The 20,736-nt window shown below is 36.0% G+C and overlaps 1 protein-coding gene and 1 pseudogene across 14 annotated transcripts; one reads left to right on the top strand and one right to left on the bottom strand.

Annotated features, from left to right (window-relative positions):
• Positions 1-160: 160 nt before the first annotated feature.
• Positions 161-19,271, bottom strand: Taf3 (TBP-associated factor 3). Of its 14 annotated transcripts, none has more exons than XM_036367213.2 (12): positions 18,881-19,264; positions 17,069-17,388; positions 16,751-17,012; positions 14,637-16,694; positions 8,851-9,201; positions 8,575-8,793; positions 3,460-4,673; positions 1,201-1,543; positions 1,046-1,143; positions 776-943; positions 620-720; positions 161-566 (listed from the first exon to the last, which is right to left on the bottom strand). In XM_036367213.2, the coding sequence occupies exons 1-12, from the start codon at positions 19,044-19,046 to the stop codon at positions 443-445; spliced, it is 5,424 nt and encodes a 1,807-aa protein (XP_036223106.2). In that variant the 5' UTR covers positions 19,047-19,264; the 3' UTR covers positions 161-442. The 14 variants fall into 14 exon arrangements, with proteins under 14 accessions (XP_036223106.2, XP_069968736.1, XP_036223104.2 ...); XM_070112635.1 differs by having other exon boundaries at positions 1,046-1,140; XM_036367211.2 differs by having other exon boundaries at positions 776-1,143; positions 3,460-3,962; positions 4,056-4,673.
• Positions 12,105-12,801, top strand: LOC138858045 (uncharacterized; annotated as a pseudogene).
• Positions 19,272-20,736: the final 1,465 nt, after the last annotated feature.

The following is a 20,736-nucleotide window of genomic DNA, read 5'->3' as shown; positions in this document are numbered from 1 at the left end:
TATTATATGTTTCCTCCTGGGTGTTACAAACTTCGTGAAAAACTAATATACCTTACATACATTAAGCTCTATTTGTCCCATAAGGACTAACAAATCACAATAGTTCCTCAGACATTTTAACAATGCGAAAAACCAGAAAGAAAAAAAATACATATGTATGTAAATTGAAAGCACGAAAACACGATGAATTTTTTTATTAGAAATATAAACTACTAGATCTTAATAATTTTAAGTTAATTATAATAATTAACACGTTAATTAAATATTTTGTGAATAGGAATAACTCAGATAGTACGTAATTAATGTGGTGTAAGTTTTGCCGAACGGTGTGCAAGTAATGTAATTAACGATGATATTACTTAAGAAAATTGTACTCCGCTGATACGAGCGAAACATTTGGGTTTTAGTTGTTATTATTACTCTATATTAACTTGTTTTGGTATTATTTTTTTTTGCTCCGCTTACGTTTCTTATCAGTAGCATGGATACCTTTTTTACGGGTTATACAAACACGGCAAAACCAGTCTTCATTGTCTTTCGGCGCAATAGTTATTCCCACGCATATCCTGAATTGTATTTTTAAATCAGTATATTAATAAGTTGAACGCAAAGAACATACCAATGGTACCAAGCGTCGCAACCATCACAGCCAATCATGGGAGAGCCATCATCTACTTTACCACATGCCGGACATATCCAGACACGATTGCCCTCAGCGTCCTTAAAGTAAAGACTATTAAACTATTTAACGTTCATTTTATTTTATTAAACTTACAATGTACGACGATGGGCGGCTTGTTTCCGAAATTAAAGGTACAGGGCTATGACGAGCAGCAACGTCCAAAGAACGAGAAGTATTTATAATTGAATTCGATAATAGTCCACCATCCACTTTACTGCTAAGCGCTAAGGGTTCTTGAGATTTTAAGGGCTGCAACAACTGCTGCGGAAGTAGAACAGAACTTGCTGATAAGGTACTACCTGATGACCATGGGTTTGGTGGAGGCACACCGGAATGTACGCAAGGATTTTTCGGTGCACTTACAGAATTGACATTATTCTCATTTATAGAATCGAAGGTGGAGTTACCACTACTTCCACTCGCAGTTATTTGATTCGATGAAGATGATAGAGTTTCAGCTGCTTTGACACAGAAATTAAAAAAGCTAAAGAAAAAATATAAATATAAATGCCTTTTACCTAAGTTAAATTTTTGCTTTGGTGGTCGTGTTACTAGTGGTGAAATTCTAGCTAGTTCCGGTGATGGCTCTCGCTTTCTTTCAAACTCATTCAAAGTTTTGCTTTTACTAATATAGTTCCTATGTGATGTATCTTCATCCGGTGTAGGCGATTGTGAGCTACCAAGCTTGAGCGTCAGTTTAGGTACAAACGATTGTGTTGAACTAGATAAATTTGTTGTAGCCGACAAATTTGTTGATGTGCTGTACATTGAAAACATAGTTGTTGGTTTTCCAACACCGCTTACTCCTAGAGTATCTGTGGCATGTTTCTTGTCAGCCTGGACCAAGTCTTCCGAAAATAGCTAAACAATATTTTTCATAACACGTCAGTTAAATATATATTTGTACAAAGTATGCATTAAAATACATTTTAATTATATTATAACTAGTGTAAAGTGTTAATAACTTTTGCCTTTTATTACTATCTATAAAGTACTAATTTCTATAAGGTTATTTTGTTTGATAAGTATATATTTTATATACATATATAATTATCCTAATACTTTATAGTGAATGGATTTATAACGAGCTTTAGGCGTTTTGCAAAGAAAATATTGCATAAGGTGATTTATGTAACATGATGGATGCTATGAGAGTGATCCGTCTGGCAGATATTATTTTCGTAAGCGGAGTCCTCAATGCAAAGAAGTAATTAAATAAAACCGATTTTGTAGGAAATGCACAATTTTTGCGTGTTCATAAGTTGCAACTACGATGCAGATTAAATAAAAATAATCATAATTAAACAGTGTATGTGCATCGGACAATATAAAGTAATATATATACTGTTTATATAAAAAAAATTTACTTTATCAATTATTTTAAACGAGCGGTATGGTATGTATTATAGTAGTATGAAAAGCAAGTTAACTAACGTCTTATGCTACTATTATAAATTAACAGAGAGTATTAAGACCGAATTAATATTATTGCGTTTTTATACCAATCACGTAGTAAAAATCAAATTTTTTTTGTGTAGTTCAAAAGCCAATTTGATATATCAGATTCATCTCTCACTATAGTCTACTCTTAGGCAGGGTTGCAAAAAATTCATTTAAAAAATATTTCAATTAAATCATAATTAAAATAATTTTTAAATTCATAATCCCAGATACAGGATTGACAAAACAACCCCATTTTGAATTACAAATACGGGATTAAGGGGTTGCATGGTTTCGTTGGGTAAAAAACGGCCTATTTTCAATTGTTTTTTTTTTATATAAAAAATTATTTATTGAATTCAAATTTTTTTGTCTTAAAGATAAACATTTAGAGAATAATTTCTGAAATTTTCAAAAAAAACTCCGCCATTGTAACGTCATTTCCGGTAACCCCTCGAAAAAAAGGTGCGTCCGCGTTGTAAGCATACCTCCTGACAAGATCATTTAAAGTACTAATAAATATATATGTGTTTTAGTTCATACCTTAAACTCGTACTTGAACGAAGGAAAAAAAACAAGTTCGAATTGGAATTTTGCCAGACTTTTTTCCAAAACAAAAATAAAATTTCGGTCAAATTTGCTCGACATTTCCTTTTTTAAAATAGTTGTAATTGAAAAAAAAATCCTTCGTCCAGGTATGAGTAAATTGCATCTCAAACACCTGTATAAAATTTCATTCGATCGGTTGAGTAGTTCGCGAGAAATCTTGACAACCAACCAGAAAAACGCGTTTAAAGTTTTCAGTGACACAATAGCTGACCTCGAGCGCGCAACTTTTCAAAGCTCTATCTCCAAAACTGTTACTGATATCAACTTGAGAATTTGGGACAATATTCTAGAGATATTATAGAATTAAATAAGACAATAAAAAAATATTTTTTTTATGAAGCCGCGAAACCCATGTAACCCCTTAAAAAAACTTTCTTTAAACTTATAAATTTTTTATTTCAAACATCTTGGATAAAAATTAGATTTGCAATTTCTAATCCTAACATTTAATCTTGGATTAAAAATTCCTTTTTCTATTTCTAATTCCGATGTTGTCATTCAAAATTGAAAATCCAATTTTTGATCCACAAATTTGTAATTAAAAAATTAACGACCCGGCTTCTCAGCAAAGGCGTCACATCATTCAAAGGAATTTTTAACTGAAATTCGTAAATTACAACTATTATAGTGAACGGACATTAAAATACAAGGATTTACCTTGGTGTTAGTGTTGTTGGCATTTTATAATTTAGTCGAAATACTCTCTCTAATATGGTAATATGGCATACCTGCTTATTTTTCTTTTTTTTTTCCTTTTTTAATTTTTTTAATAAATCTTTATTCACTAGTTGCTGTTCTTCATCACACCTTAGAGAATCTTTTAGTTTCTCTTTATGACTCTTTTCATTTTTATTTAAAAAATTTTCGTGGTGATCTGTACGTTCTTTACATTTTGCCTTCTTATCCTTCTTCTTTTTGATTTTGTCGTCTTTCAACTTTTTTAGCTTTTTGTGATCTTTCTTCTTTCGCTGAAGTTCATTATTTACAGACAAAAACTCATTGCCTGTTATATTTGTTGATAATAATGAGTTTTCAAATGCATTAGTTGAATAAATATCTTTTTTGGATAATGAAAATGGAGCTGCTACAGTTGCTGTTAAGCTGGTGGACGGTATAGTTTTTGCAGAATACGCCGAACCAGTTGAAATTAATGGTATCAAATCCGCACCTCCTGCTAATTTACCGACCCCACGTTTTTCTGAGCTAAACAGATCTATTTGGGACACATTTTCTGTTGGAGTTGGGAGAAAGTTTTTAGTAGTTTTGAGAAATTTATTAGCCTTTGGGAACATTTTTGGATCTTTTGCGCTCAAATAAAGATCACCTGATGAATTTTTTGTCATATCCTTTCGAATAGGTACATAATCCTCGATTTGAGAAAAATTTAGAGACGTCGTTGTTAAATGAAGTTGATTTTGTTGCAAGTCCTTGGAATTGGTCGAACTTAAAGAATTCAACATGGTTGTTGAGTACTCAATGGAATCGTCGGATAATTCTATAGGGTCATCGGTATTAAGAATAGACGTAGCTGCAGAAGATTTCGCTAGAACTGTACTAGGCGATGCATGTTTAGAATACATACCACCAACGAATACTGGATTATCCGCGTTTGACTTTGGAGATTTTGTAGCACGTTCGTTTTGTAAATGCAACTCGTATGTATTCAACGACATACCACCTGGCGTGCTTGGAATCGACTTGCAACCCGTTTCAGGGGTACTCCAAATCTCAGGAGTCTTTAGTATCTTTTCACTGACCGTAGTCGAGTGCTGAACCTTAGGAGTTTTTGGACATTCTCGCTCTGCTTTCGTCATTTCAGATATAACATCAGGTGGAGTAAGTTTCATTGATTCGGGAACGAAAGGTGGCACGTTGCAATAGTTACGTTCTCCACTTGCTTGGAACAGAGTAGGTTCCAACGATGTGCCACTGATTGACGACTCTAATATAAAACACAAATTTTAATATAATTTAAATATTAAAGAGTTTATAATTGATTATTTCTTCACAATTACATACAACCAATGTATGAATGCCGAAAATTTATATCATAAATTGAAACAGAAATTACGAAATTTTAATATATGTTATTAGGGTTACTAACATTGAGGCTACAACAACGTAAGCATAAAAAATGCTTTAATTCAGTGATCACTGTTCACCCTGTTCGGTTTTACTCAATTTTATATATTATATATTATACTCACCAAAACTCTTGGAGGTATGTTAGTACTCTCTAGTAGGAGTGCGCAGGGTGTATTGTCAAAGATATTTGATACACGGTTAAACAAAGCACTAAAATGGGATATTTCCTGTTTCGCAATAGTTGCATATCAGTTTTATTACGTTTATTTTATACTCATTGTGATTCTGCATAACCAAACCTTAGCCATCAGGTGAATTAAGGCTCAAGCATACTTGTTATTTAATACATTCTATGATTTTTTTCACATGCAGTGGCAGCAAGCCATTTACAGCCTTAGAATTAAGGAATCGATTGACCTATAAAAGAAGTGATATCTGCCGACTTCTGAATTCATAAGATTACTTGGTCAAATTTACATAAATCATCTCAAACTTTGCGTCAATTAACTATTCAGTATACAGATGTATTTAAATATGCAATTTTTAGTAAATTAAAATGGTATAGAAACGTTTTGGAAATTCGACTTGAGCCAGTATTTGCAAAAAAATAGAAAATAATAAAGAAAAGCAAATAAAAAACAAGAAAAAACGTTAACTTCGGTTGCGCCGAAGCTATAATACCCTTCACAAATACAAAGGCCCCTTACCAAAACTTGATTCCGTACGTTCAATTTGTATAGCAGCTATATGATATAGTGATCTGATCTGACCAATTTCTGTAGAGAATAATTTGTTGCCTTAAGCAATAACTCGTGCCTAATTTCGTGAAGATACCTCGTCAAATAAAAAAATTTTCCAGGCAAGCACTTTACTCCGATCGTTCAGTTAATATGGCAGCTATATACTATAGTCATCCGATCTATACAATTTCTTCGGAGATTATATTAATGCCTTAAATAATAATACATGTCAAATTTCGTGAATATACCTAGTCAAATGAAAGAGTTTTCCATACAAGCACTTCATTCCGATTGTTCAGTTTGTATGGCAGCTATATGCTATAGTCATCCGATCTGAATAATTTCTTCGAAGATTACATTGTTGCCTCAAATAATAATCCATGCCATACAAATTTCGTGAAGATACCTCGTCAAATGAAAGAGTTTCCCATACAAGCACTTGATTCCGATTGTTTAGTTTGTATGGCAGCTATATGCTATAGTCATCCGATCTATGCAATTTCTTCGAGGATTGGATTAATGCCTTAAATAATAATACCCGCCGAATTTCATTAAGATACCTCGTCAAATGAAAGAGTTTTTCATGCAAGCACTTTACTTCGATCGTTCAGTTAATATGGCAACTGTATGTTATAGTCATCCGATCTGTAAAATTTCTTCGGAGCTTGCACTATTGCTTTAAATAACATTCTGTGCCAAACTTCATTAAGATACCTCGTCAAATGAAAGAGTTTTCCATACAAACACTTGATTCCGATTGTTCAGTTTATATGGCAGCTATATGCTATAGTGGTCCGATATAGGCCGTTCCGACAAATGAGCAGCTTCTTTGTTAGAAAAGGTGCAAAATTTCAGATCGATAGCATAGAAACTGAGGGACTAGTTTGTATATATACAGACAGACGAACAGACGGACATGGCTAAATCAACTCAGCTCATCATGCTGATCATTTATGTATATATTTTATAGGGTCTCCAACGTTTCCTTCTGGGTGTTACAAACTTCGTGGCAAACTTAATATACCCTGTTCAGGGTATAAAAAAAGAATAAAAATAAACATTAACAAGTAATGAAGAGCTAAGTTCGGGTAGTAAACGAACATTTAATACTCTTGCAACTTGCCAGGATCAAAGCCAGGGAAATACCTTCAGGTGCATGCGGTTTGTTAGAACAAAGAAAATCAATATATGTAGTATATGATAGGGTAATTTGTGAACCACCTTAACATATTTTCGGCATTAAGCTATATTCTATCCAATATTATACTTCTAGTAAATTTTTCCAAGATATCTTACTTATTTGCTGAAATATGCGATATAAAGTCAGCCAGTAGTTCGAAAATCATTATATTAGGCATATGGTGGCTAAATGAATTATTGACCCGATACAACGCATTTTTAACATACAGGCATATTATTATCAAAAAATTATTATCTTCGCATTTCTATAACATATCTCACACATTGACGGATACTTTCGATAAAATGTTTGCTGTAGGAGCTGGGGTCCACATATTCAATACTTGGGGGGTGGAATAGTTTTATTCCGATGTAGACAATCTTTGGTGATAAGGTCGCCCAATTAAATGACACTATTCATGCAAAGTTTTATGCCGTTACATTCATTGGTGCTTGATTTGCATACTGGAAAGTGAAAGAATCAGATGCAGTTTAAAATTGTGTTATATGGGAAGTAGGCGTTATTGTAGTCCTATTTCGACCATTTTCGCACTATAACATAGAAATATGAAAAGGTCCCGTATCGAATTTGATTGGAATCGGCTAAGCAGATCCCAAGATATATTTCCATCTAGAAGTGGGCGGTGCCACGTCTACTGTCTAATTTTTAACGCGGTTCCTATAAAGTCATCACATAACAACCCAGGGATAAATTTAATGTCTCTGGCGTATTTAGTGCTTGATTTATCGCGCTTTTAATATTTTTTAACAGTACCGTTATATGTGGAGTTGTTCTCAGTGAATTTCGTTATTATAGCTTTAGCGGTTTAGCAGATATGCACATTAAACCTATTAGGGGGCGGAATCACGCACAGTTTTTAAAACATTTTAAACTGCAGATGCCCCTCCCTAATGTGATCCTGTACACCAAATAACAGTCTTATTGTGGAGCTTAGTTATGGCAATTTATTTGTTTTTGATTAATAGCGTTTTGTGGGCGTGACAGTGGTCCGATTACGCCCACCTGCAATAACAACCGTATTACGGTACCAAGTTTTATAAACATATCTCAATTTTTAACTCGATTATTTTTAGGTGATACAAACAACCGTTAGGTGAACAAAACTATTATACTCTGTTGCAAGAGTAAAAAAAAAAACAATAAAAAAAAACAAAAAAAAATTTAAAAAAAAGCAATAAAATTTAAAAAAAAGCAATAAAATTTAAAAAAGCAATAAAAAAAATATAAATAAAACACCGAAGCTATAATTTCATCCATAAATACAATAGTCAGTTAGCTATATACTATATCGGTCCGATTTAAACAATTTCTTCGAAAATTATATCTTGTCCTCGAACAATGCTATATGCCAAATTTCGGGAAGATGTCTTGTCAAATAAAAAAAGTTTTCTTACAAGGACATGGTTTTGATCGTTCAGTTTATATGGCAGCTATATGCTATAGTGGTCTGATATCGGCGGTTCCGACAAATAAGCACTAGTTTGCGTATATACAGACAGACCGGCATTGTTGAATCGACTCATCACGCTGATCATTTATAGATATGATTTATAGGGTCTCCGACTTTTCTTTCTGGGTGTTACAAATTTTGTGACAAACTTAATATATCCCGTTCAGGTTATAATTAAATATATCCTGTAATATTCAACGAATGCCAAGAAGACATTTATAACATGAGTGAATTTCAGAAATATTCGACGATTGGTTTAACGGTACACCTTATAGTTCCTAGTTCCCAAAGGTATGATAACCTTGTTTTATGAACAAAGCACAAAATGTGCTCGATTTTCTAGATCTTTAAATGAAGTAAAGATCACCTGTTGAGTTTTTCGCCGTTTCATTGCAAATTGCTAAAATATCCTCCTTTTGAAAGAAATTCAATAGAGTCGCTGTTAAATCAAGCTGACTTTGATCCAATTCGCTCTGGTTGGGCGAATTTGAGTTATTGAGTAGCGATGATGGGAGTTCATTGCATTCATCAAAAAGTTCTAATATTTCATCCAAATTTAGTGTGGGTGAAGCTATAGAAGATGTTGCTAAATATTGCATTACATATTTAGACGTTGCATTTTATGCATTTTAAAAATACATACCGTCCCCGAACATAAGAGTTTCTGTAATTGGCTTAAGAGAATTGGTAGCATTTTCATTTGGTGTTGGGAATTCGTATGTGTTCAACGACATACAACCTGGCGATGTTGGTATTGAAATATTTTCGAGTGGAGCCCAGAGTTCAGGTGTTTCTAAAAGTTTTTCACAAAACGTAGACAAGTTATGAAATTCGAGATTTGAACATTCTGTTTCTGGGTTCCTCATCTCTGGTTTTGACAAAGTTGATGTGTGTGTCATTGACTCGGGGACGAATTGCGGTACATCGCAAAAAATGAAATCATCATTCAGTAGGGGTAAGAGAGGGTCTAACGACGAATGATTGATTGTTGACTCTAAATAAAACGCAAATTTAAATTTTAATTAACAAATGTGCATATATACATATAACAGTAAATGTAGTAAAACCGGTGTTCGAAACTAAAAAACTATGTTTATTGTGAAACATTGTTACTGTTTTTGCGTATTTTGTGTTGTAATAAACTACATTATATATGTATGTATGTATACTACCAGTTCCTTTCACCAGTTTTTTTTGGTTACGGTAGATGTAAAATTACATTGTAGTAATACACTGAAATTATTATTTACTAGCTGACCCGGCGAACTTCGTACAGATATATCGTAGCTTTGATGCACTACTTTATTTTGTATGGCTGACAGTTGTCCTATCTTAGGTATGAGTACCTATTCAATTTAAACTGCAATCTATAATATCCTCTTTATAAAATTGAGTCACTATTTCCCTAGTCTCGCCAAAACTGAGAAGAACTTTACTAATTTCATAATTTTATTAAATAAAAAAAAATATATTTTTTCATAATAGTGTTTATTCCATAGGGTTTCATAATTTCACTTACATTTTTACAAATCGCTACTCGATTAACTTGGCATTTTGAAGTAAACACTGAGCTCAACACCACGCGCACTCTAGAAAGCAAATTTAAGTAACCACATTTCCGAACAAACGATGCTCTTGCAATATAGTCTATGGCTGTGAATGACGATGACATTCGTCGTTTGTTCCGTAAGAACCTTCTACAGAGTATTAGAAAACTACAAAAAAAAAAAAAAAAAAAAAGAGGCAAATCGGTCTAGCCGTTCTCAAGTTATGGCGTGACAACGGGAAACGGGTTTCATTTATATATATAAAAATGACCACATCCAGTAAGCTTTCCACTGTTGTTCTTATAACGAATATCTTAGTACGGTAGATTTTAAGAGGCATGCAACAACAGAGTTTGAGTATTTCGGAGACTATTTCCGTGGGGGACATAAGTTTTCTATCGGGGTCGATTATGGATATTTAGCAGGTCGTTCTAGTTTCACGAGACAACTCGAGCTTTTGTTCTGCAATGAATGGTGATTACGCTCCATTCAATGGTAGGGAGTCAATGAGACGGTCAATCGTTCCGCTATGAATGGTGTTCAGTGCTTGTCTGAAGTTTACTGCGTCCTTAGACTAGTCGGTAAAATATTTTATGTTCGGGACATATTCCAGGAGTGTGCTCCAGATGCTCTAAGCAAGTGACTACAAAGATGGTTTTTGCGAAAACTCTCAATTGCTCAGTGAAGTTCCTTGATTGGAAACATACAGGCTTTGTTGTGAAAGTGTTCGTTGAGAGACATCAAAATGTCTGGAAAGTAATGTTCTGACCAGGGTTGGGAATTTTTTAATTAAAAGTTAAATTTTTTAATCCCTATGTTGATTTGTTTATTAAAAATTATATCTTCATTTTTTAATCCCAATGTTGGTCTAATTTTTAATTCAAAATTCTACAAAGAAAAAATATAATTCTTATTCAATATTAAAGCGCATATAAAATGGTTGATTTTTGCATCATACATACATGCGTTTACTTTCCGAGCACTTCTTGCTCGCTGAGTAGTCAGAAAGCAACTGGCACTATCGTCGTTTCTACGGTATAATAACTGTCGCAAGTCAACACACGTATACTCATAGCTAGTTCAGAGAGTACTCGCGGGCTATGCCGACCACTTCTTTAGAGCATTAAAGATGATGGCACTTTGAGAGCTCTAGTTTAAAATAGTAGAACATGAAGTACGCAAACGCGAGCAAATGTAATTGTAAATTAATTTCTTTTATTAATTCCTCATTATATGCTTGGAATTAATTTTTTTTTAATTTTATTTAAACTAGTGCTATTTTATTTGAAATAATTTAAATAGTTATGTTAATATTTATTAACTTGTATTTTGTATTTGTATAGCGTTGACGTTGTTTGGCGTTTTTTGGTGAAATAAATCAATAAATAAGAAATAGAAAGCACTTATTTTCTTTAAAGGTATTTTACAACGTATACAGCTTGTAGAACAGTCTGCTAATTTTGGCACATTAACCTACTATAATAAGGGTTGATGTTTTCCATTATATACAGTCCGCGGTATCTAGACGATCTTCTTGCGTAATTTGGTATTCTATGGTCAAATAGAAGCTAAACTCGCGCAATGATAGATACGTAATAGGCGGTGAATATTAAAATTTTTTTTTAGTTCTCTGTGTATAAGCACTAATTTTGCAATATTATATCTTGAAAAGTTTTCTGTGAAAAAAAAAAACAATTTCCAAAAACCATCTTTTTTGACCATAATACTAGGTATTCCTGTTAAAAACAAGATCAATTTCGGTAAAATGATTCAGTTCGAAACCTTCGTAAAAAATATACATATTCTCTTTAAAGATATTCAATGTATTCAACTCCGAAATTTGCAAAACAGTATACGCAACTGCTCAAGTTCAGTTTCCTGATTTTAATTTTTCATTTCTACATACTATAAAAGGGGTTGATAGTATTTCTAACGTACATGAGATGGCGACTGCCAGTACAATGCCCACATCAGCCGGTTATACGTTATTACCGGAATTGACCCGGATTTTATCACACCAAGGGCTTTTATTTCGGCGATCTAGTCCCGTTTGGATCGGTGAGTTTTAGGTTGAGATTGTCTTCACTGACCCGAGCTGGCATTGTGTCTAACCCGGACCCTGAAAAATTATTTTGCTGCGTTTGCGCAAAGAAACGCGAGCGAGATAATGGGGTAGGCCTAGCCTTCATACTGCACAACACCGTGCAATATCGACTAATCGATGGTGTCACGATGGCACGGACACTACCTTTGAATGTCAGACGAACATAGGTTCTAGGCGACTTTAATGCGCACCACGACCTTTGGCACTCCTGCCAGTCAAACGATCGACATTTTACACAATGAATGACAAAGCCCCACCAGAATTATGGGCACCTGCAATAGCTCGCTAGGTATTACCATCGCTAGCGGTGGTCTGATAAATAGCATAACCCGGCGACCTATGCTAACTCTCGCATCAGATCATCTGCCCATAATTATCTCGATCGAGAAATCTCCCGACTTTATTTCTATGAACAACCGCACCTTTGTTAACTTTAACAAAGCAAACTGGGTCGGCTTCACAGAATTTACCGAGAGCACCTTCACCGCACTACCCATTCCTACGGACGTCATCGTTGGCGAGCGTCAATTCCACAAGGTAATCGCTGCTGCTACTACTCGCTTCATACCAGCAGGAAGAATCGCAATTTCCCAGCCAAATTAGCAAACGAGCGCGACACCTTACGCCATTACGATCCCTGTTACCCCGAATAAGGGATCTCAATTTGGAAACTCGGCAAATGGTAAATCAGCAAAAGCGGACTAAATGGATAGAGCACCTGAAGTCCTGCAATCTCCCCACCGTTGTGAGTAAGCTTTGGACTACTGAAAAGGAACTGTCTAATCTAAGAAGACACGACGACCGAGTTGAAATTCAATTCGATGGCCATAAGCATGCTGATGCTAAAACATCTAGGCTCGACGGAAGTAAGCTTCCTCACCAAGGTCATCAACCTGTCGCTGACTACTCTTCAAATACCAGATGTGTGGAAAGTCGGAACTGAAACCTGGGAAACTCTCCTTTCCCCAGTAGTGAAGACACTTGAGGTCTTGCTTCTTCCGACATTCACTCACCACCTGAGTCTAGCAGACCATCAGTATGGCTTCCGAAAAGTGCATAGCACCACTCAACACTTAGCGTCATAAACGCCCAGATAGTTCATGGCCTAAACCAGAAGCCACCCTGCGAGAGGACGATCCTCGTAGCGTTGGACTTGTCACAAGCTTTGGACACAGTCAATAACACAACGCTACTTCAGGACATCGAACAATCCACGCTCACTCCAGGGCTGAAGAGGTGGACTATGAACTACCTGAGCGGTCGAAATTCATCCGTACTGTTTGGAAGTCAAAACTCCAAACTAAGAAGAATTGAACAGCGGGTTGCGCAGAGTGGCGTCCTCTCCATGCTACCGTTTAAGTTCTATATCTCAATGGAATCGATGGCATGTGCTCATAAGTAAACCGCTACCTCTCCGACCTTTCTCGCTTCTTCTCTGCAAGGAGCCCAACACTCTACCCAACTAAATCCACAGCGATGATATTCAGAAACTGGACGAAGAAATACAGACTGGATCTGAACATTACAGTCGATGGTGTTAAAATTCCGACGGTGAATAACCCTAAACTTTTAGGTGTTCCATTTGACAGCCTGTGCTCCGTCACTGCTCACACGACTGCGATAACAGGCAAAGTACGGCGCCGCAACAAAATCCCCAAGTGGGTCATGGGGAAAAGACAAAGAAACGTTGTTGGCAAAATACAAGGCAATCGGCCGGCCGGTCCTAAACTATGCTTCTCCAATATTTTCGCCTGAATGTAGTGCAACGCAGACGAAGAAGCTTTAGACTTTTCAAATCACTGCACTCCTCACTATCACGGGATGCCTCTTGATGTTCCCAAAGGAACACCTGCACTGTGAGGTCCGTATGCTTCCGGTTAAGGAACATAACGAGCTCCTCTCCAAGCAGTTTCTGCTGGGGTGTTTTCGCAGAAATCACTCCTGCAGTCGTCTGTTTGAAGCGGAACCGACTCCTATGAACATCAAGAGGACCTTCCTTGATTACGTAGACGACATCAGACAGTACGCCGACGGGACTTCGGACGGAAAGAACTATAGACAAGCACCAACCACCATTCACAGTGGAGCTATTAACACCTTCACCGACTCCCTCTCAGTGAATGGCGTACTTGGAGTCAATTCACCTCCCATCGCAGACGAAGAGCTCGAGTTGCTACGGGCATCTAGAGTGACCCTTGCGCAACTTTGTTCTGGGTACTATAGCAGGTTAAAGTCCTACTTATCCAGAATCGATCCCGACATACCAAATATACATATGTCGATCATGCAACGAGCCTCCGCATGACACTAACCACCTTCCACACTTCACCCTATGATCCGACCCCGGCGAAACAGCAAGTTTCCTGGGCCTACCGTTAGATGACTTTGAAGACAATCAGCACGAACGTTACCACCCAAGCGAAAATTAGATAACAACAACTGCCAGTTCAATTGCCTGCGGTCGATAATGTAAATTTTGAAAAACTGTCGTCGCACAATCAAGACCTTTAATACGAAAATTATACTGAATTTCTTTGTACCCTATTGACTGTTCTTAAAGAACGCGTTGTTTTTGTGCACGATTGGCCCTCATCATTTTGTGAGGACTCGCGACCTTCTTTAATTAGCGAAAATACAGAGTAATAGCCGACACGCACCACAAAAAAAAAAACAATAAATATTATTTGTTAACAGAGCACTCTCAATGTGTTAAAGTGTTGTGTAAGCGCACATTTTAGTTAAAGTATCCTCCCGTTGTTGGACTCTAATCGCACTTACCTGTAATTATCGGCTTAGTGGTGCTTTGCTGTCGCAAATTTGGAATAGGTAAATGAAATGTTGGCGGTAAACGCGGATATAACATATTCTGAGCACTATGCGGTATGAGACCAGGTCCAGATGGGAACGGACAAAGTTTTAATAGATCAGGGATCCCGCCCATTACTGGTTTATACATAAACGACTGATGGGAACCAGGCATTACACTTGGAATTGTATGTAATTGAAGCGGAATCTGTGGAGATTGCCTCTTTCTAGTAGGAGACTTATAACACAATGGCTTATGAGATAAAGTTTGCGTAATATCCGCATTCGGATCAACCATGGCATCATTAAACGCTCCCAATGGTTGTAAAATTGTATCCATACGCATTAGTTTTTTGTTAATAGTATTGACTTCTTCTTTAGTTGGAACTGCTGTTTCAGCGTTATATTCTTTTTGCACGGTCGTGGACATATTCAAATTTTTAGATTTGGTTTTCTTCCGTTCTTTTCGAACGTCTTTTATATTCGCTGATAGACTGGAGGTAATGGCATCAACACCATGACCTAAAGTTGGTGTTAACTTATCGAGGGGATTAGTTAGTTCCAGTAAATTTCTTGTTTCTAAATGAAGGGGATATTGTGAATCGTATTTAGAATTTTTAAACTTCTTCAATTTCTTCGAATGTGAAACATCATTTGAGTCGATAGGACTAACAATTATTTGTTTTGGTAAGTTTTTGCTTCCTGGCTTACGACCACGTTTTTTAGGTTTAATATCTTCACTAATTTGTAACGGTGGCTGGCTTATTTGGTTTGGGATAATAACGCCTGTTATGTTATTGGCAGAAATATTCTCGGCCATGCCACCTAGCTCGCAATTAACCGACACCTTTGATTTTTTTTCTATTAGAGCGGAATTGTGCAAAATTGTGTCGCTTGCTATCATACATTTTAGACTGGTAGGTGTGGGTGTAATTGTAGTCCCGCAAGGAAGGTTGATAAATTGACCGTCATTTCCACCAGACATTTGTGTCGAAGGCAAACGATTGTTTGGTGATGCTGGTTTTTGTGACTTCTGTTTCGAAATTTTTTTAAAAATATTTAATTTATTTTTATCAAGCTCGGTCGATAATTTAACACCCGACAAGGTTTTTTTTTCCAGAAAAGTAGCATTTGGAGACAGCTTCACGTTGTCGACCGTACTTCCACTGTTATTTGCACTAATACTATTATCGGTAGTGCTACTTTGAGAGAACGTGTAAGAAATATCGGTTAAGCCGGATTTCGGAAGACATGTTTTTTCCTTTGGTACTTCAGGAAGTACACTCTCCTTAACAACTGAACTAGCGCGTAAGGTTTTCGTACTCGATGATAGTGGTACGGGTATTTTATCTCCAATAATCTTTGGTAACTCCAAATTTTTCTTCAATACTTCGCTCTGTTTTTGCTTATGCAGCAATTTTTTTTGATGTTTTGATTGTTTTTTGAGATACTTTTCAATTTTATGACGTTGAAGAACAGAATTACTATAATCCGATGAGACTGAGCATGATTCGAATCCTGGGTTTAATAGATTCTGCAACATCCTTTTGTTTTTTTTATGAAGTTTTTCCGAAGATTCCACTCGAGGTGATATCAAAGTGTCGGAATTTTTTGCATCTGGTAGATATGATTTAGCTATCAATGCATTTTGCAGATCAAGAGGACTTTTTTTTTTTGCTTTATTGAGCAACTTCGTAGCAATTGTTGGCATCTGCATATGCTTTGTTATAGGACTCCATCCAGCCTTCTTTATAACGCCTATATTAGTTATATCAGATCCATTTTCGTTCGGAATCAAATCTTTCGAAGATGGTACCACGAGCTGGCTTGCTACGTCCCCTGCAAGTTCTGATTTTTCTAAATTTAGCACCGGTTTTGGTTGCAACGAATAGGTGTGAACAGCTTCGTTAACACCTGCAGTTAACGTTGTACTGTTACTGGGGTGTTTGTATTCTGCAGTTTTAAACTTTTCAGAACTCACACCTGCAGCGGGCGAAGTGGGTGGTGGTGCATCCAAGCCCATCAGTTTTTCTACAAGCAAGAAAAAAATATAATGCATACTTTGAAAATTACTTAACAAACCTTACCGACAAATTTTGGTACTTTGGTATCCGGAAGTTTTCCTTCAATAGCGGGGGAAATAAAGCCGCCTGTTGTCATTACAACGCTACTGATTTCTCTGGTAGGACGTCCTTCTTCATCAAACATATGAGATGAACTCAACGTGACTTTAGGACCCTCTTGAGAAGGATCAAGAGAATCTTTTGACACACCTAGTCTATTCGCATTATTCATACAAGTTAATGTATTGGTATATGTAGGTAAATATCGTTCCGTTTTAGTTTCGCACTGACAAATAATTCTTTTATTACAAGTTCGTTGTTTTTATGTATTTTAGTACTTACATCATTACTCATATTAATCGAACTCGATTTAAGGAACTGTGAATCAGAGTGCAAGTAATGTGAAGGCAATATACTTTTCGAATCTGCTGGTAACATAGGTGGTAGATATTCATATATATGAACAGGACGAATAAGAACTTCCTTACTTCCAGGCTTCAAAAAATTCAAGTTTGTATTCTTATGTGCTGGAAATTTTGGTAACTCCACAGCCAAGGGCACTGGCTCCACGTTGTTGGTATAATCAAGCAGTTCGCTTATGTTAATATTTAAATTACTTAGGGTAATATAAATATCATCCAAACTTGCCTCCGTTCTATTATCTGTTAAAAGAAATAGACATAACTATTTTCTTGTTTACAAAACATGTTAGGTGAATTTATAACTTAGGTCCCTCAAAGTGGGAGGCCGGAAAAAATAAATTTTTTTGTTAAATCGTCTTATTTTAACGCAAAGATAGGAGTTCCGTGAGCTTCTTTTTAAATTTTATTTGTTTTGATTTTTCGCAAAATAACTCAAAAAATAAACACACTTTGCACAGTTCTTTCCCGTCAGTTCATAACCGGCGTGTTCATGGTTCTTTCGCGTCGAACATTACTACACGCAAAAGACCTACGGAAACCCTGGTGTTGGACCGACAAAGGTTATTTGTTTGAAACGTGAAAATAAGTTAATTGAAAATTGTGTAGTGTGTTAAAAATATATTTATATGTATATATAAACCTTTGTGGTTGGTTTTACCACATTTTGCCCTCTTAGTAATAGGTTCACTTAGGATGGATAAGAATGTACTTGTACTTATGTTATATATATGAAGTTCAACGCAAGAAGGAGCTCTGCGCAAAAAAACCTTTATACATCCCGGTGTTGGATCGACCAGAGTTATTTTTTAGAAGCGCGACCGAAGGCCTCCTACGCAAGGAGTTCTGCGCAAAAAACCTTGATACATCCCGGTGTTGGACCGACCAGGGTTATTTTTTATTTTTAAAGCGCGGCCGAAGGCCGCCAACGCAAAAAGAAATTCTGTGCGAAAAATATTTTGAGACACCCCGGTGTTGGACCGATCAGGGTTATTTTTTTTTTAAGCACGGCCGAAGGCCGCCAACGCAAAAAGGAGTTCTTCGCAAAAACACCTTGATACACCCTGGTGTCGGACCGACCAGGGTTATGTTTTTGAAGAAGTTCTACAAGAAAAAGTAATATTGTCATAGAGGGTATAACATAATACTTAACATCAATGCTTTGTAATAGTTTATTTCTCTAGTTTTTGGATTCCTGTATTTGGGGTATTATCTGTTTTCAATTCTTTCAGTTCAATTACAAAAGATGTCGATAAGGTAACACTGGTTATTTGACCCTTTGCAACCCTTTTGTTATTGTCAGAATTAATAGATATTAAAAATAATTTAAATATTGAATTAAACTATTTTTGCACTATACAATGTAAAATAAATGTGTAGAAACCGATTTGTGAAGTGTTAGTGGATATAAAAGTGGAAAATATTCATTTGAAATCGAAAAAATGCGTACTTTAAATAGTCGAAATTTTGAACTTTAAACCCAAATATCTCGAAAACTATAGGTTTCCCGCGGCTATATCTATAAATATTCTTGATGTGGAGGATTTCCTCTATCCGCCCATGCCCAGTTTATCGCCGAAAGCCTGGGACGTTATACTAAAGTTTTCCCTAAAAAAAAATTTGTAACTTTTTATTTTGTGTACAATGTATTATATGCAAAGTTTTAATTATACTGAGTTTTATGTTTACATTGACTTTGTGTGTGTCTATTTCAAGACCAAAGAAAAATACTTACAGTGTTCAACTTGTCTTCGCAAGTCCCGAGAGAATTCATGAAGGAATTTTTGTAGAATATCCTGAAGCAACTCAAAAGAGGTTGTTTGTACAACATGGTAACCAATAGTCTGACAAACTTGAGCGACAGCTGTTCGCAAGATCTCTCGCATAAAATGGTCTGTCATTATATGTTGGACAATATAAGTTGCATGAAAGTACTACGTTGTTTATTTGCTCATGAAGTATAATTTCCGAATGTGTAGATGAACTTGAAATATATTTCACGTTCCTGATTGATAATATTACTTATAACACCGACAATTCACGATTTAACCAATAATTTACAACAATTTATTAAAGCTGAATACACTATATTACAATAAATTTTCTTCGAGCCTTGTACTAGTTTATCGATAAGCCGATTTCTCGATTTTCGGCGTTGTTCATTCCTGTTTAAGCTTACTGGGAAGCCACACGTGCCAGAAAGCTTTTGCTTATAAAAAATATGTATTATTATTGTGACATTTACATGCAGCTTGTGTCAAAAATTTAACATCTCAAAATTTTACATGGGCTTAGTTTTGAAATAGCGTCCCCCTATTTCGGGGATAAAATAGTATGCACGGATAGAAGAAGTGCTCTAGATCATATAGATTGGAGGAGATTTTTAGCTTTCGAGCTATTCGCGTACAAGGTCCAAATTAAAGTATGAAATTCATATATGTTGTATAAATTTTACACTTTTATTCAATATCATATCAACTAACACGCCAATAAATAGCTTTTACACATGTATTTAATTATTTTAATATTAAATTAAATTTTACTCGTTTATACAATAACAAAATGGTTGCATGTAAACAAGTTAAAAGTGGTACCATGCACATATTTCACAAACGAAGTGTTTAAAAGAGAAAAGCCTCCCCTACACATACACGCCACTCTACTCGGCAAGAACTGGCGCACCCTAGTTTAACCCACTACAATACACCACACTCATACATCACCACACGGGACAACTCAACACACCACAGCATCGCGCCCTTCAGCAAACAAATAGGATGGTCTCCGCAGCAAATACATCTCATTCGAATACACACGTCAGTCAACACGGTTTCTGCTTGCTGTCTTTATTCGTTTTTCCGCCAACCACAATCCTGCGCGCTACATCTAATTCCTTTCGTCAACGCGCCTGAGCACCACATCGATCTCAGTTTGGCTCATCTTTGCGCCTAATCGGATTCAACGGTTTCAGCTTTCAACGTTCCCTGTTTTCGATCCGTATTTCTACGCGTACAGCGTTTGCAAATGCATTATAAATATTTTGTAATTAATTTAATCCTAAGCGTTAATAAATAAAAATTTATTAAGCTTATGTATACAAATTAAATGGGCGTTTTTGTTTACAATACTTAGTGAGAGTGTCTAAGTATTCACGAAGAAAAAGAGAAAAAAGAGAGGCAAATACTCGGCAACACTGAATTTTTGTCTGCACATCAACAGAATATCAGCAAATATGCAAACAGTTGCTGTACTGCTGTAATTATTTTGTAGCTCGAACGCACCAAGTATTTCAGTTCTCTTGATAAATCCCGATGTTGCCATGTAGTCGAAGGCAGCATTGGCGGTTGTTCGACGCGAAAGAACCATGAACCCCCGGTGTTGGACCGCCGAGCGTTATTTCTCTAAGCGCGGCCGTAAGCTGTAGGCCGCCAATGCAGAAAGTAGTTTGTCGCGAAAAAACTATGAACACCCTGGTGTTGGATCAACTAGGGTTATTTCTTTGAAGCGAAGCCGAAGGCCTTAGGTCGCATATGCAGATAGTAGTTCGACGCGAAAGAACTAATTTTTCTTTAATAGGTGTTTTTACTGTTA

The sequence above is a fragment of the Bactrocera oleae genome, chromosome X, assembly GCF_042242935.1.
Source record: "Bactrocera oleae isolate idBacOlea1 chromosome X, idBacOlea1, whole genome shotgun sequence".
In the NCBI taxonomy this organism is placed as follows: Eukaryota; Metazoa; Arthropoda; class Insecta; order Diptera; family Tephritidae; genus Bactrocera; species Bactrocera oleae.
Note: the sequence above shows the minus strand (reverse complement) of the source record. Positions and strands in the feature narration are given on the sequence as shown.

Bases quoted from the DNA above. Each gene is read 5' to 3' on its own strand.
- Taf3 (XM_036367203.2), bottom strand. From the start codon at position 19,046: ATGACAGACCATTTTATGCGAGAGATCTTGCGAACAGCTGTCGCTCAA. The intron at 4,674-8,574 runs GTGATCTTTACT...GTTTTATATTAG, and splicing joins AACGGCGAAAAACTCAACAG to AGTCGTCAATCAGTGGCACA. The intron at 567-619 runs GTATGTTCTTTG...AATACAATTCAG, and splicing joins TGCGACGCTTGGTACCATTG to GATATGCGTGGGAATAACTA.